The following is an 18,040-nucleotide window of genomic DNA, read 5'->3' as shown; positions in this document are numbered from 1 at the left end:
AGCAAAGGGCTGGGTGATGATGATGATAATGAATAAATTACTACATATCGATAACGTTTTCCGCCGTTTTCCGACTTTTAATCGCCACTTCGTCCGGTTGTTCCATAGGTCTCCTTCTGTTTCTTCCTCTCACCTCTTTGCTTATTGCTTCTCTTTTCTTCTTTTCTCAGTTTACCTTGTTTTCTCTCCCCGTTTTTTTTTACCATTTTAGTACATCCCTTGGTATTCGTTGTTCATTTTATGTATATGTCCGAACCAGATAAGTTGTTTTGTTAATAAGTTTCCTTCATGTTGATCTTAAGTCCAAATCGGTTGCCTTTAGTATTGAGTCTATTTAGCACCATCTGTAAATGCATAGGTTGTATATACAGTAAATGCCACGCTTGTAGACACGGGCACATTGAGCATTGATATAGTCCTGCGCCTTTCCCCTTGTTGCACTGTTATGCCCCATTCACTAAAAAAGGCCTCCATTATAGCCATATTAAAACCAGGAAAGGCAAATGATCACCCCCAAAACTACCGACCGATTGCACTGCTGAGCTGTGTCTATAAACTGTTGGAACGCTTAATCTACAACAGAATTAGTAGAAATATATTTGAATTATACCTATTGAGCAAGCAGGGTTCAGACCTAACCGCAGCTGCACAGATCAGATCCTATCCCTAACAACATAATATATTGAAGCAGGTTTTTAAAGAAATCAAAAAACATCCGTTGCTTTCATTGACCTATCAGCTGCATATGATACTGTCTGGAGACAAGAATTAATCTGCAAACTAATCCGTGCCATCCCGTGTCAAAAGGTAACTAAACTCATTGATAGCATGCTCACCGACAAACCTTTTAAAGTCATAATGGACAACTTAAAAAGTGTCCAAATGAAGCTCAGCAATGGACTGGCACAGGGATTTGTTTTGGTACCAGTTATACATCGCGGACCTACCTGGGACAACTTCGCAGAAATTTGGCTACACTGACGACTGGGCCATTGCAGCAAGACATAATAGCATGGATATTACAGAAACAATAATAACGGATGACCTTGCCGTTATGGGAGAATACTTTCGCAAATGGAGACTACGGCCCAATGCAACGAAAACCGAAGTGTGCTGTTTTCATCTGAATAATGTCCAAGGCAATAGTAGCAACACAGGTGCTGGTCCAAAATTGTTACGATCAGAAGAAGGATGTGTTCCTATGCTTTTTAGATTACCAAAAAGCGTTTGATCGTGTCCAACACCACATTTACAACATTTAACATTTATTCGGAAGCCATATTTCAAGAGTCTTTGGAGGATGCAAAGATGGGAATCAAAGTGAATGGGGTATTGATCAACAACATACGATATGCTGATGATGGTGTCTTAATATGTGACAACATAGTCGATCTTCAACAACTTGTCACTATAATCGGAGAATACAGTAAGCGAATGGGATTAGAGATTAATACCAAAAAAACCAAATTTATGATCATCTCCAGAAACTTGGATGCACTTAAAAACTCCACCATAACACTGAATACTAAGTCCATTGAAAGAGTGAGTAAATTTAAATACCTGGGATCGTGGCTTTTTGAAGACTGGGCATCGGACAGGGAAGTAAAATGTCGCATTGAGCAAGCTCGACAAGCTTTCGTAAAATTCAAGAAGGTACTGACTTGTTCAGAATTCGATCTTCAACTGAGACTAAGGTTTACTAAGTGCTACGTGTGGTCAGTGCTGCTATATGGCGTAGAGGGCTGGATACTCAAAACGAGGGATATAAACAGATTAGAAGCTTTCGAAATGTGGCTCTATCGCCGTATCCTAAAAATACCATGGACAGCGAAAATCACAAATATAGATGTCCTTAAAAGAATAAACCAAGAATGCCAACTTTTCGAAACCATCAAGAAAAGGAAAACGGCGTATCTAGGTCACATCATGCGAAATGAAAAACACCAGTTCCTCCAACTTATAATCGAGGGTAAAATTGAAGGCAAGAGAGGAATGGGACGCAAGAAAATGTCCTGGCTTCGAAACATAAGGCAATGGACAGGGATTAACGACATACAATCTCTGATACATATTGCAAGAAATAGAGAATTAATGGAAAATGTGATCGCTAACATCCATTAGTGGATTTGCATCTGAAGAAGAAGAAGAAGAATGCCCAAGGCAGTCTGGAAATAACAGACGAACGGGAAACAATTAAAAAATGTTTTTTTAATTTTTATTTCGATCAAGTAGGTTAATTTTATTGGTTCTATTTAAGCCTTAACACTGGAGGTTAATATTCTAGGCTTTTATTGTTTTAAATAACCCACAATTTGATAAAATAAAAATTCGCTTTTAACGTGTTTATTTTCATTGTAGGACCAATTACGAAGCAAAAAGATACAATCTTAATGCTTCTCTATACAGTACAACTTTCAATAAAACCTTAGGAGGACCGTTACTAATGTCTACTGGATTACCTAATGACAATCCAGCTTCTGCTACATTATTTACAAATTCAACACCATCTGCAGATAGTTCACTTCTAAGTCCAAATCTACCTCTACATTCAACTGATAATCTAACAGATCATCTCAGAAGTATGCCTCCACCGAATTCTATTTTAGAAGAACTAAATGACATTCCATCTACAGAATATTATATTTATGTGTACTCTGGAATTATATTAGCTTCTATCGTATTTCTTACGTGGAGATCATTCCTTTATTACCAAATATGTATGACTGCTTCCAAAGTTTTGCATAATAAGATGTTTCACAATGTTCTTCAAGCTCCAATGAGATTTTTCGATACAAATCCATCAGGTAAGTTTCTACTGTTTAGATTGTTAACAAATTCTCCGTCAACACTTACCGCCCATCACTATAAATAATTAAATAATAACATAAATATAAACATTGATTCAGATAACATGATTTGTGGACTTCATTGTTGATTCAGACCAACAATCACGTCACAGTCAGAGACGGTACAGTAAAGATTGCATCTGTGGTTTTTGAATGAGGTAATTCCCACGTACCGTCACAGTATAATTACAGTCACGGTCCAGACAAGATCACTACCCATCCGGTAGCTCCACCAGCTATCAAGACTCTAGACTTGATCTTGACTGGACTGGACTGACGTGTTGGTGTGAATAGGACAAAGTCAGTCAGCTATCTGTTTTCAGTTGTTGTATCATATTTTCGTCACTTGTTTCGTGATTTGTTAACAATGGAAAACGAAAAATTAATTGAGTGCGTTCATGAAGAAAGATTAATCTATGATTTATCACCTCCATTATACTCTGTTTCTTACCGAAAATTAAAAACATGGCAGGAAATTGGGAAAATACTAAAACAAGGTAACTATTCATAAACTTTTTGGCTGGAGTTACTACTCTTCTATAGTGAGTGTCCACCTTCGTTATGTCGTCTTTAAACAGAGACAACAAATTAAGGAAATCACAATGCGACATGCGAATCCTCTTCTCTCCCCGATAAAAATATTTTGTGTACCCACTCTCGACGAGGACTCACTTTTTCCTCTTCTTCTAAATGTAATGCTATTTTGTAGAGTATTTTTCTCTTAGGCAGCTTGATCGACCGGAATGCTGAAGTAGACTGACGGTGATCTGCCCGTCTGATGGTGTATGAATGGGTTATCCCTTGACTTGACTCTCACTTAAGTGATCTGATCGTCCCGTGACTTGGTGGTGATTTGACTGATCTGATCATCCCGTGACTGTTGGCCTGAATCAATCTTAAAAGTACACTCCCTAAAATAATAAAATAAAACGTTTGACAACAAAAATTATAAATAATAGACAAAACATACTTTAAAATACTTAAAGAAAATATACAGTAACAAAGCAATTTAGCGATATGAATTAAGAAAGTGAAAAGTATACTGTAAAGACTCATATGCTAACAAATTTATAAAACTATTATCAGAAAACAGAGCAAAGAAAGTGGAACGCACAGTGACATTTTTTGGTACCGAAAAGTGCATAGAATTCACCTAAATCCATCCTAGGGACAAATTCACTCCTTTCTAAAAAAACGCACCCTATTAATTATTAGCACTCCACGATTTTTCCATGTTTGCGGGTCCGTTGACCATATGAAACAATAAAACCTCTTTAACGTTGTAGTTCCTTTCTAAAGTACATAATCAATAGACTATAGCTACACATTTCAGATCTACAAAAGATTCAAGTTCCAATTTTATCTGATATACTAATGTATACTAGTAATTATAAAATTTAGCTCTAAAACTCACTAAAATATGAATCGGCCGGTAACGCAGATCCAATGGTTACCGAGGTTAGAGACTACCTTTGGGCTCCTGACAACCCCAAAGGCTTGTCTATATGTGCATATTAAAAACCCATTATTGAATAAATCTCGGTCTGGAATGGAGAGGTACATGCTGCAGCGTGGATTGTGTTTCCTCTGCCCTGCTACTTTCAGGGTTAGATGTCCACCTGAAGAGTGTACTTTAGACTACATCATCGTCATCATAATTGGTTCGACCATCCTTTGCGGATCTTTGTCCTTGAACTCTAACGCATGAGCTTACATTTTTCATTGTTAATTTTGTCAATTTAACTAACTTAGGTGATATTCCAAAGTATATCATTGCATTATCTTATTGAAACCGGTTCTATTATGTATATATATATATATATATATATATATATATATATATATATATATATATATATATATATATATATATATATATATATATATATATCATATATTCCCAATTATAGTATAGTATAATACTGTTGTTGTGCTAAATGATAAGTATAATCTTTTGTTTAAAAAGGTATTTCGTTTTCTACTTCCTCCTTATAGACCTTTGAATCTAGTTTACTTGCGTATCATAATATCAAATATTATGATAATATGTATATAGATATAACAACATATAACAACATATCACAACAATGTGGAATAAAAGTGTTTCTTGACAAAGCGACTAGTTAAGTTTTCAGTCTCCAGTTATGTTGTAAATACCTCCCTTTTTAGTAGTTTGATATATTATTACCGACTAGAGATCTGTTAGTATTGATAGATTAGCCTCGCTTATCTGTAAGATGTCAGACTGTTGGTCGGGGCCCTTCAGCATTCAAATTTGTATATCATGTAGGTATTATTGCATTCACGGTCCAATAAAACTTAAGCGCTTTGAGTCGTATCCAGATCCTCTTTGTTCTCGTTTTTGTCGGTTTTATTTTAGTTAATAATATTCCACACGTGAATAGTATTCAGTGACACGTTACAGTTTCATCTGTCTCATCGTTAGTGTCTACCATGGATTCCTGTGACTAGTTACTAGTTTAGTATAGCAACTTGTAGTTTTTTATTTATTATTTTTTTTTTGCCGAGTATCTCGCCTTTAATACCCTTGATTAGTACCCGATGCTAGACGCTGATGGATCAGGTTTACATCGTGGTCGGGGCTGTGTAACATGTCAAAATGACGATTGTTATATTTTGTCTAATTTTCATTGTTCGTTATTGTATTAAACTTTTTAAATCACCAGGTATATCATTTTAAATTTCAGTAAACATTTTCCCACGAGATCTATTGGTAAGAGTACTTATGTATTCTGACTTACTTATAGGTCCGACAGCACTTACTGTAATACCGTAATAAAAACATTTTCAGAAATACCGCTTACTGAAATAAAAAAAAGTTGTCGATTTTATGAGTACCAAAAAATGTATGTACTACTTAACACGTGATATAAGTCTCCGACGGATTTATTGACGGCATAACTAGAGTCTGACTACTCCAGTGGTCAGAGAGGAAAATGCCACTGAACCTCTAAAAAGCACACGAACAAGCTGAATTTCGCTGAGAATATCAATTTCTGGACCCCAAAAAGTATGCAAAAAGTTTACCACTCCTAAGCTCTGCTCGTAAGAGAGAAAAAACGAAAAAAATCGATTTACCAAGAATCTGTATGCGTTAAAAAAAATGTTTCATGTAAAAAATGTAGCTGAAATAATCTTAAACAAAAATGTTTATTAGCACTTTTTGTGTAGAATGAAAGGTTCTCTCAGAAACAACGCTTGAAGCCACCGGCGATTTTGAATGTCAATTATGCGCATGAAATCAATTTTTTAAATAAAATTTGTATTAACTCTTTAAAGGCGAAGAGTGCAGCTTTCGTATGCAATTTTTGGTGTTAAATAAATAAACGTTACGCGATTTTAGCCATTTTTTCTGATTCTCATGAGATCAATAAAATTTATATATCATAAACTTTTTTGCCGACGAGGACTCTAACTATTAGTTGTTAATAGCCTTTTATTCAAAACTATAAGTTAAACTAATCACAATTCTGTTATTTTATAAGTAATGGTATATTTGTCTATTTTAACTAATAACTATTGAATCCTTAATTTTATAGGGCGAATTTTAAACAGGTTCTCAAAAGATATGGGTGCAGTAGATGAACTTTTACCACGCTGTCAAATTGACGCTATTCAAATTTTTATGGTTATGATTGGTATCTTAGCGATGGTGTTCATAGTGACTCCTTGGATGATTATCCCAGCGGTAATACTTGCTCCATGTTACTACTTCTTTCGTGTAGTTTACTTAACAAGTGCTCAATCTTTAAAAAGACTGGAAGGAGTGTGTAAGTTTTTAACTTTCTCAACGTATACATAATAATTCTTGTAAAAAAAAACTAATAAAAACGGATCTTTTAATATAAAACACTTACTATTTTTAGCAAGAGCTCCGGTATTTTCCCACATATCAGCTTCATTGTATGGTATAACAACAATTAGAGCCTCAAACGCTGAACAAATGATAACTACAGAATTTGATATCTTACAAGATCAGCATACCAGCACGTGGTACTTATTTATAGTCAGCAGTACCGCTTTTGGATTTTATTTGGATGTGATGAGCTGCTTCTTCTTGGCACTTGTGACTTACCAATTTCTTGTTTTTAGAACAGGTAAGTTATTTTATTTAATTATATTAATACTTATATAAATTTAGTAATGATTCCCGTTTTTAGTAGCTGTGGTGTTTTAAATGACTTATGAGAACTGTTCACATTTTCGCTATACTTATCAAAAGGATCTTGAAACTATTTATTATTTTTATTGGAAATTAACTAATATTTCAGTTGAAAATACGTTTATTTTTACGTTTTGAAATCTCCCTGATTTGAGAATTATTTTTGAAATGTCAAAATGAACGTATTTCCAACTCAGGATGTGGTTAAAAAATAGCTTCCAAACAATATCAGTATTTTGTGTTACTAATGTATCCAGTTAAGTTTATCTCATTGTTATGAGAAATCATCAGGTTGTTGACAAAAGGTGGTTGGTTCTGGCCATAGACATATAATAATTGGAATGAGCGCTGCAATATAGACCCGTTCTTCCAATGCGACAGAGAAAAATGAGTCCCTGCATCTCTTTCTAATGGGCGGTGTTTATTGTGCACGTGACCTTTCATCTACCAAACACGAGTGAGGTAGCAACTTACATGTTTGATGTAACAAGTCGAGTGGTAGCTACGCGGTATTGTTACTTGCTATTGTCTTTGGACTCGGATAATCGGGGTTCGAATCTTCTACTGATTTTTCTTTTTTATATATTTTTTTAAATATAAACTTTTTTAAATAAATTTAATAATAATCAATAACACGTTTATTAGATTATATTAAATCAGTAAATAAGTCTTTCAAAATAATAAATGTGTGTAACAAATGTTTTAATATAATTATTAGAGATTAATAATTAAAAACTTTTTTATGTGAGAACAAATATGAGGCATTCAGAACCATAGTGGATCAAGTCCATAATACATAAGTCAGAGATATTTAGAGTTAAAGTTAACAAGCTCTTCAGTATTACATAATACACCAACGAACCTAATCTAAGTGAAAACCTCTTATGTAATATGTAGTTTAAATAATTAAACTATGTGTAATAGTAAATAAATAACCTCTTTGGAAATAATTGGAGATTCTTGAAAAAAATTGGACTTGATCCATTATTACTCTGAAATATTTGGTGGAAAAAAATGGATTAAAAAGCGAAGTATGACAAAACTGGAATTTTAGTTACAAAAAATAATAACAAATAAAAAACTTATTACAACAATGTTCAATAATACTCTCACAGCTTAAGTGGCATTAGTTTTAATCATCATAGACCAGTTCATGATCTTCTATGTCGTCTTCTTCACCCTGTTGCTGGATTCGTGAACGGCTTCCTGTGTTGATGCAGAGATTTTTAAAATGATAGTGTGTGACTGGTGGCAGATACGGGAGGAGAGACAGCATGTCCTTTTTCTTTGCTTCTGTCACGAGTCTAGGTGTGGAGTACAGATGACTTTGATTACCAATGAATTTTGAGACATTTGTTTTGGCCATCGAGACAGTAAAAAACGGAAACTCTTCATTAAGCGTAGGTTTGTACTTCTAAACCCAAGGATCTTCTCTCTCGTACCTCATCCATCTCATTTCTTACCACTTCACAGGTGCTCCATCACTATCTTTTTTTCTATTTACAAGCACATCTTCTATGTTCTTTGTCGACACAATGTCGCTCCGTTTTATGTTGGTTACTTCAAAAGGCACTGTCAATTTTGAAGTTTTTATTACATCAATCCAGTCGTCTGGCCCAAAGATGTGAGAAAATTTTCTGGCAGCCTTTTCAATTACCCCAAAATCTCGGTCGTTTGGCAAAAAAGAGTGGCCAGATATAAGAAACTTGTGATCTATCGTTCTTATGTTTATGTAAGGATCTTGAACAAGATTTAGTAACGTGGCAGCCACTTTAAAATTTCTGTTTGGTCCTGTACATGAATCTGAATAAAGAGTTACGTGGTTATGATTTTTGGCATGTTTTCTCAGATGCATGGTCAATATTGAAGATATTTCCTGAGATCCTCTACCACCATCTGTTTCGTCCCACACATACATAAAGCCATTGTTTTTGTTGAAGGAATGAATTCCTAGGTTATAGACGTACATATTTCTTTTGTAATATGCAATGGATGTAGACAATTTCGGGTATGGCAGTGCTTTTTGGAGGTCAAAAGTAGCAACATAGTGTTCATCTGATGCGTCATCACTGTCCGATTTTAGTACATCTCGAGCTTGTTTTGCTTTTGCTAGGTGAACATTTTTCTCAACAATAAGGGAATTTGATGTCTCAGGTTCAATTGCTGCAGCTATTTTTAAGGACAGTTGATCACATTTGGCGCACGCATCTTTGGATGGTATTTTAAAATGTAAATTAAACTTAGTTGTAAACACATGATAGTATTGTTTTTTTTCTGAGGTACTTTGCCTTCGTTGTTGGATTTTGTTACATACAGGTCATACATTTTTCTGATGTTTAAATCAGGATTAAGATACTTTCTTTCAGGATTCTTTGTCCTACTATAATGACTTTGATGCTCTGGGAAAGATTTTATATGTTCAACGATATCAGAGTCGTCGATCTTATTGGTTGAGTGTCTACCACGGAGATCTGTCACAGCACTTATAATATCAGGCTTTGAAATACACCGATAAACTCTACCGTGTGTAAGGTGGAACGTGTCTAGGAAGTACTTTTTACAAACCTTTTCAGATTTGCTACCATCTCGTAAGATGTATTCGTATGACATTGTTTTTGCATTACCGGTTTCATCCCTGGTTCGTTTACGTTTCACATTCACAGCCAACACAGAGCTCCGAATATAAATATTCTGTTTAGTGTAGTCGCCCAAATTCCAGAAAGATTGAAATATACGTTTCCTTTCCTCTTCCTCAAATTTTTGATAGCACTTCTTTTTGCAACCACAGTTTATGTTATTGAAAATTTTTTTCGGTAAATTTTTGCCTGTAACTGAACGATACGCTTCGCCTTTATTCCTCAGACGTTTTCTAGTATTCTTTATCCAACTGTCTTGATTCTTAGCACGTTTTCTTCCGCGATTTTCGCTTGGTTCTGGTTGTGGTATTATAGGGGTAGCTGCAGATTGTTCTTGTCGGGTGTCCACTGTAAACAATAAACAGAATTAGGGTCCGGTGTCGAAAGCGCCACACGAATTTTAAGATAAAAACGTATGCAAACAACCTACTTCACATTCACTCAATGATTTATATCAATATATAAATACCTAAATATAAATATTATAAATAGATCTGGCAACAACGCCTTGATACCAATGTAAAGTAACCCCTAATTACGTCGTAAAAAATAATAAACAATCTTATATTTACGAACTCTTGACAAAGCACACTATTAAAAATTAGGTTAGAATAAATAAATTTATTAAATTCATAACTACTTAAACTTACCTTCTAATTCCGATTCTGCAGACGAGTGTTGTTCTGGAGGTAGATAATTATCAGATGATGATGCAGATAAATTACTAATGTCGTCATTTGAATCCATTTTTAATCATAAACGATCACGGTAAATACACTGAGCACAATCTGACTAGTCAACTGGACTTGATCCACTCTGTCCCGAAATAATATGACACATTGTTCAGAGACATAGGAAAATAACGTCATCTGTTTATTATTGCGGTAACTTTGGACGTGGTTTGTTATAGCACCGAAAAGATTTCTATTTGTAGAACATAGATACACCGCTAACTTAATTTTCGTAAAAAGTGGACTTAATCCACTATGGTTCTGAACGCCTCATATGTTTGTAGTAGAATTTTACTTTTATTTCTTTTAATACACAAAATGAAAAAATTCGAAAAATAGTTACAAAATAGTTTTGTTTTAAGTTTTAAACAAAAAAAATATTTTAATTATTGATTTTTAAATAGTAACTGCTTATTATTTCTCATTCTTATTCTTTCTTCATTTTTTTTCAAATTTACAGCCCTATAATGCAAATTTATTTATTTATCTAATAAACGTAATATTAAATATTATATATATATATATATATATATATATATATATATATATATATATATATATATATATATACATATTTATAAAGAAAAATCAGTGGAAGATTCGAACCTCGATTATCCAGGTCGAAAAGCAGAAATAACACCGCGTATCTACCACTCGAATATCTACCACCGAATAAGAAACGAAGATCTGCGAAGAAGGACGAGTATTGCTGATGTTGTGGAACGCATAGCGGAACTAAAATGAAATTGGGCAGGCCATGTAGCGAGAATGCATGACTCACGATAGACGAGCAAAATTACACATTCTCATTACGCAAAATTCAGTCACAAAGAAAAATGTTTTCACTTCTGTAGATTTCTGCACCCAACCCTTTTGCATGTTTAGCGCCGTCTATGTACCCTGTCTAACCTTGCAGCGTGTATTGTGTTTCCTCTGCCCTGCTACTTTCAGGGTTAGATGTCCACCTGAAGGGTGTACTTTAGACTTGTATCTGGGTACCATATGGTCATTCGGCCATATGGTACCATATGGCCATTTAAATTTCATTTATGATGTTACTGTGTCCTGATCGACAGCTATAGGTGTTATTAGCGAATCTCTTCCTGACCGTTGATTTCTGCTTCTAAATATGTTCTAAATATATTACTAGGAACAGTCTACCCTTCTTGCTACATTATTGAAGACATTAGTTAAATGTGCAACAATATTTTAATACTGAATCATCATTGTCATCATAATTTGTTCGACCATCATTTGCGGATCTTTCTCCTTGAATTCTAACGCACCAGCTTACATTTTGCATTGTTTATTTTATCAATTTAACTAACTTAGGTGATATCCCAAAGTAAATCATTGCATTATTTAGTGCAGTTTTTTTTAACGCTGTATCTATATTATATTCTAGTGAATTTTCCTATGTGCGTGTATTTGGTGTATAGTTGACTTTCCTGCAGTGAATCCGCATTGATAATGTCCAATAATATCCTTTTTAAAGTCTCAAAAAGTACGTTGCCGTATATTTTATATGCAGATACTAATAGAGTAATGGCTCTATAGTTCTTGCAATCAAATTCATAACACTTTTATGCTGCGGGCATATTATTTCCTTTAGCCACTCGTCTGGTATCAATTCGTTCTGTCACATAGGTACTATCAGTTTATGGATTCTACAAAAAGATGGTCACCACCTTCCTTATACATTTCAGACCAGATTTTGTCGATTATTGGGGCTTTATTATTTTTAATTTTTTATGGCATTTTTTGACACTTCTTTTCTTGTTGGTGCTTTGGTCTATAGTTGCTGATGTATGTTTAGTCGATTTGATATGTTGTCGCATTCTTCTACATAATCTAAATCGAGGTGATCGCTAAAATGTGATCTATCTATACCATCTACTAAGAACTGAGTTTGTATCTATCATGTAGAATTTGACCGTTCGTGTTAAGTTTTTGTTCTTTGCTTAAATTCTTGAAGGCTACTATTTAGGGATTTGAGTATTTTCTTGTTTAATTTTATCCAATAAACTTTTGTAGTTTTCTGTTCACGCTTTTCCTCTCTTCTGAGGCGTCTATGCTCTTCTTTTTTTCTTCCAGTGCAACCTGCTTCCAGAGTTTTTGATATGCTGCGTTTTTGCTGTTTGATACCATCTGGCACTCATTATCAAACCTCTGACTACTTTTTTCCGCCCTGCTTTTACTCAATATTTTAATTGATTTCTGCAATACAATATCTCGTGTATTTATCCATAGCTGGTTAATATCTTCCTTCTACGTTTTCTGTCCTGATTTTATCATTTATTCGCTCTCGATATACATTTGCTATGTCCGAATGTTTTAATTTGTGAATACTTATTTTTCTTTCCTTTTTCTGATCTCCATTTTTGATTGGATATTCTTTCTTTAGACCTTGCCTTAACTAAATAGTGATCGCTAAATGTTTGCTCCTCTGAAAGACCTAACATCTAAAAGGTTGGATACGAGATCATAAATGAATAAAAAAATAGTAGAATTATACTCTAAACTCCCTAAGCTTTCATAGAGAACTGCATGGAGTACATAAAACAAAATATCGTGAAATTAAAGATCAATTTAATATAATTAATATTTTTATAGTTGTTTTACACAATCCAATTTTCTTAAATTTTTAGAAAATACTTTAAGTGGAAACGTGGGATTGGTCATATCTCAAAGTCTCATATTAACTGGCATGGTACAATATGGAGTGCGACAAAGTGCAGAAGTGGCAAGTAATATGATTAGCGTAGAAAGAGTTTTACAATACACTAAACTTGATAAGGAAGGACCCTTTGAAACGCTACCTGCCAAGAAACCACCAAGGAATTGGCCCGAAAAGGGAAGAATTATATTTAAGAATACGTACTTAAAATACGCTCCGGAGCTTCCACCTGTATTGAAAGATTTAAATATAGAAGTAAATTCTGGCGAGAAGGTACGTATAAAATGGGCAAATACACAATATACACAGAATCAGTTGCTGTGGAAAAAGACATATGTTAATAGTTAAAAAAAATTTTGTTTTTTGATAATCATTTCGCTGTATATTGTATAAATTAAATAGAAATTTTTTTCGACGAAACTTTTTAATGATTTTGATTAAAAAGCTTGTAACGTTGACGATAGATCAGAATTATAAACAACTTAACTTCCTGCAGCCTATTCCCAGCGATTCTTTTGACGTCGTCTGTCTATCGTGTAGGTGGTCTACTCCGCCCAGGTGGACTTCATATGCCCCATAAAACAAAAATCAAGCGGATTATACTCAGGACTTCTTGGTGGCCATTCAAAATCACTTTCTCTGTCGAGCATCGTTGAAGAAATGTGTCGCTAAGATGATCTGAGATGATTCGTAACAGCTAATGGAAATAACTTTTTGGTGGACATTCAAAATCACTTCCTGTGTCAATCCATACTTAAAAAAATAGGACACTAAAAGTATTTCTAACAGCTAACGGGAAATAAGGTGCTTTGTCCTGCATAAAAAACATTTATCTTTTTACAGCCAATGACAAATCATCCAAAATATCGATAAAGTAATTTGCAAAAAAAATAAATAATAATCTTCATTTAAATTTGCAGGAAAAACACATACCCTAGTAATTACTCACTTATAATGTGTAAATTTTCATTAAAATGATGACATTATAACAGAAAAAGAGACCTTGTGAGTTAAAATCGGTCCAATGTGCTCAGAGATATAGCTGTACTCAGAGATATAGCTCTTCAAATATAGGGTAACAAGGGCTATTTTTTACTAAAATTTGGTAAAAATCCGCGGCCACTCTACAATAGTGGTCCAAAACTAAAAGTATTGCTCATATATACATATTTATATATGTCTGTTGGGTAGTATTGACTGACACTACACAATATCGAGCTTTCGCAAAATTTATTTCTTCATTAGGATATGCTAAAATAAGTTTTAAATTATTTTTACAGTAAACACAATGAAATTAAGACGAAATAACGAGCAATAAAAACTTAAAATTATGTTTACACATTTTTAAATATGTTTATTAACTGATACACATTTGTTATAGATTGGAATTGTTGGAAGAACTGGTGCAGGAAAGTCAACCCTCATTGCGTCACTTTTCAGATTAGCACCTATAGAGGGTACTATATCAATAGATGACGTTGATACTGCCGAAATAGGTTTGAATGATCTAAGATTAAATATCTCAATCATACCCCAAGAACCAATTTTGTTCTCCGCTTCACTTAGGTATAATTTAGATCCTTTTGAGAAACATGGTGATGATGTTTTATGGAAGGCGTTGGAAGACGTAAGTATTTGAACACTCTTCATAAACTTTCTGATATACAAAAAAAAACACATTTAAAACTAGTAGTTTTTTTACTATCTCTGCTATTATGACTCAGTTGTGAAAGTGGCACGTTTGTGCCAGATTGTAGGTTGTCAGCTTGGAGATGTACTACGCTGTGGTATCTCATTGTTGGACTCATTATTTTGACCAGTTCGCTGCTTCTTATCAATTATTTCGTTTTTCTGCTTTAAAAATTTCATATTCATACGTAAGAATTGTTCCCATCCATATTGTGTAAGTTAAGAGTCAGAAAACTTCGTTTCTGGTGGGTACAAATATATTCTAGGGATATACTACTTCCCACATAGCCTTCTAAGTCGAATCCTTGATCCTTTCGGACAGGTTCCGGCTGTAATTACATATTTAACCCTATTTCAGGTAACTAGTGTCGAAGCGCGCACTAGTCCAGAGGTTCCGACGGCTTTACGTGTCCTCCGAACCAAGGTGACGGCTTGCATAATTTTTAGAAATTGAAAACTTCGTTGTCGTTGCCGAGAATTAAAATCCAGTGCTTCAGTTTTATTAGAGCCCTATTAGACAGATCAGAATTATCTCAGCTATATTTTTTATTTGAAACATTTTTTTACGGTGTACAGATTTTTGGTAAATTGATTTTTTTTTGTTTTTATCCCCTTCCGGGGCATTTTAGGGGGAAGCCCGGGGGTAAAAGTGGTAAACTTTTTTGCATCTTTTTAGGGTCCCAAAATTAATATGCTTAGCAAAATTCAGCTTGCTCGTATGATTTTTAGAGGTTCAGTTGCATTTTCACCTCTGACGACTGGAGTACATGTCCTTTATAGAATAAGGTGAAAACATACGCTAGTAATTCCCGCAAAATTGTATTAACCTAAATAACACTCAAGTAGTTCAAGTTCACAAATTTAGATACTTAGGAGTAGTACTAAATGATAAATGGGATCTAGATATAGAAGAAGAACAGGCTAGGAACATATACAAGAAATGGAACCAATTAATTTTCTTCATATTCAGTCAGCTTCCTCTGTATTTCTTGTTAGAAAATTTCTTTTAAGTTTCGGGTTTTTTCGGTTTTCCCAGATCTAGAATTTCATTTCTTGGTTGATTCTCTTGCCTGCCTGAAGTGTACCTGAACTAGTAGGTGGTCTGAGCCACAGCATGTACCTCGTCTACTTTTTACATCCAGAATGCTTGTTGCTGATCGATTTTCAATTAAGACGTGGTTTATTTCAACATCTTTGAAATATGGTAGCATTGATGATCATATTTTTACTAGCTGCAGAGTCAATAAGATATCGGTGGTTTTCATTCGTATGTAGACTATGCCTCCCAACCATTCCGATATATTCTTTTTCAATTTCTAACTTTTCATTTGTGCACCTATAATTATTTTGATGTTGTTTTTAGTGTTAACTCGTATGTTTGCTCTAGTAATTGGTAAAAAGCTACTTTGGTGTCCTCATCTTTTTCATTCGTTGGACACTGAACGTTTATTATGAATTAGTTGAAGAAGTGCGTCTTTATTCGTATCCTACAAATTCGTTCATTAACTGTTTTACTTTTATTACAGTTCATCTTTAATCCTATTTTTCTTGATTCATTAGTCAACTCTTGAAGCATTTTTTGCAATTCTGTTTTTTTTTAATAGAAATGAGCGCAAGATGTCATTAGCATATGGCAAATGGTTTAGGTATTGCCTGTTTATATTAATACCACAGTTTTCCCAGTCTAGTTTTTTAAATATGTCCTCTAGCACTTGGTTAAATAGTTTTGGTAACAAAGTGTCTCCCCGTTTGACTTTCTGGATTAATTGGTTAAGTTTATTCCATAATCCTGACAGATGTTACTTTGACGTATATGTATGTATATATATATATATATATATATATATATATATATATATATATATATATATATATATATATATATATATATATATATATATATATATATGTTATCAGGCAAGTTAACGTGATGTGTAATGATCTTCTCAGAGGTTAGTTATTTTCTTAATTTTACTTGTAATTATTTTATTTTTAGGTCGAACTTAAAGGTGCTATTAGTGACTTAAATCAAGTTGTCAGTGAAGGTGGATCTAACTTCAGTGCTGGCCAAAGACAACTTATATGTCTCGCTAGAGCTATTATACGCAATAACAAAGTTCTAGTTATGGATGAAGCTACCGCAAACGTAGATCCACAGTAAGTACTGAAATAAATTATATTTTATTGCTTCGACTTGTTTTTGTTACTTAATATTGTTGCTTTACATTACAGTACTGACATTTTTTACTGACAAGTTGTATTGATCCATTCTCGCATTATTTGTTTTATTTTTTTATTATTTCTTAATGCTTTTAAATTTTTAAAGATTTTTTTTTATTTTCATCTATTCGATGGAGTATTAGTAGTGATATAGGGAGGGTTCTGGGACAGGAAGTGGCCAAGGTCACGTCTGTACCTAAACGGCTTGTCCGATCGTGATGTACGTCAGCTCGTTGAAAAGGGGAGGGGCCAATGAATACAATGACACAGTAACGTACGACAGCTCGTTGAAAAGGGGAGGGGAGCACAAGTACGACAACAACAATGCCAAAAGGACAGTACAACGTATGACGTGGCAGCATAGGATAACGGGACATGGCAACATAGGAAAACGGGTATGGTAACATAGGAAAACGGGGCGTATCTCCATTGTTATTGATCTGATTGCTATGTAGGAGACTTCAAATGACGTGAATGACGTAACATTTGACACAGGATGTGACATTTATGAGACGGTCGACGCAGAACGTGACTTTCGACGCAGGACTTGACATTTATGTGACAGTCGATGCGGGACGTGACATTTGACGTGAAATTACGTGAATGACGTAACATTCGACGCAGGACGTGACATTTATGTGACAGTCGACGCAGGACGTGACATTCGACGCAGGACGTGACATTTGACGTGAAACAACACGGTAAAAGTAGAAGAAGAACTAAGCCACCCTATTGAAGCTGGCAATGGAATAAGACAGGGAGAGTCCCTGAGTCCTCTATTATTCAATCTGATTATGAACGAAATAATAAAAAAAGTAAGAACTAACAAAGGATACCAAATGGGAGAAAAACAACTTAAAATAATCTGCTATGCAGACGACGCAATACTACTCTCTCAAAGTGAAGATGATTTACAACGTATGCTGCACCAATTTAATATAACCGCCAGAAAATTTAACATGTTAATTTTCCCAAAAAAGACAAAATGCATGGTTACAACAGCTTTACTAAGATGCCAATTGGAGCTGGAAGGTCAGATGATAGAACAAGTGATGGAG

At 34.3% G+C, this 18,040-nt stretch overlaps 1 protein-coding gene across 1 annotated transcript in view; it reads left to right on the top strand.

The window, feature by feature from the left end:
- Positions 1 to 18,040, top strand: part of LOC140441729 (ATP-binding cassette subfamily C member 4-like) — a 163,251-nt gene that overhangs the window by 142,965 nt on the left and 2,246 nt on the right. Inside the window, exons 12-17 of the mRNA XM_072532617.1 lie at positions 2,359 to 2,804; positions 6,407 to 6,637; positions 6,734 to 6,964; positions 13,045 to 13,346; positions 14,455 to 14,700; positions 16,759 to 16,919. Of these exons, the coding sequence (XP_072388718.1) occupies positions 2,359 to 2,804; positions 6,407 to 6,637; positions 6,734 to 6,964; positions 13,045 to 13,346; positions 14,455 to 14,700; positions 16,759 to 16,919 (1,617 nt within the window). The remainder of the gene's footprint in view (positions 1 to 2,358; positions 2,805 to 6,406; positions 6,638 to 6,733; positions 6,965 to 13,044; positions 13,347 to 14,454; positions 14,701 to 16,758; positions 16,920 to 18,040) is intronic.

Source organism: Diabrotica undecimpunctata, chromosome 5 (genome assembly GCF_040954645.1).
Source record: "Diabrotica undecimpunctata isolate CICGRU chromosome 5, icDiaUnde3, whole genome shotgun sequence".
Taxonomy (NCBI): domain Eukaryota; kingdom Metazoa; phylum Arthropoda; class Insecta; order Coleoptera; family Chrysomelidae; genus Diabrotica; species Diabrotica undecimpunctata.
Note: the sequence above shows the minus strand (reverse complement) of the source record. Positions and strands in the feature narration are given on the sequence as shown.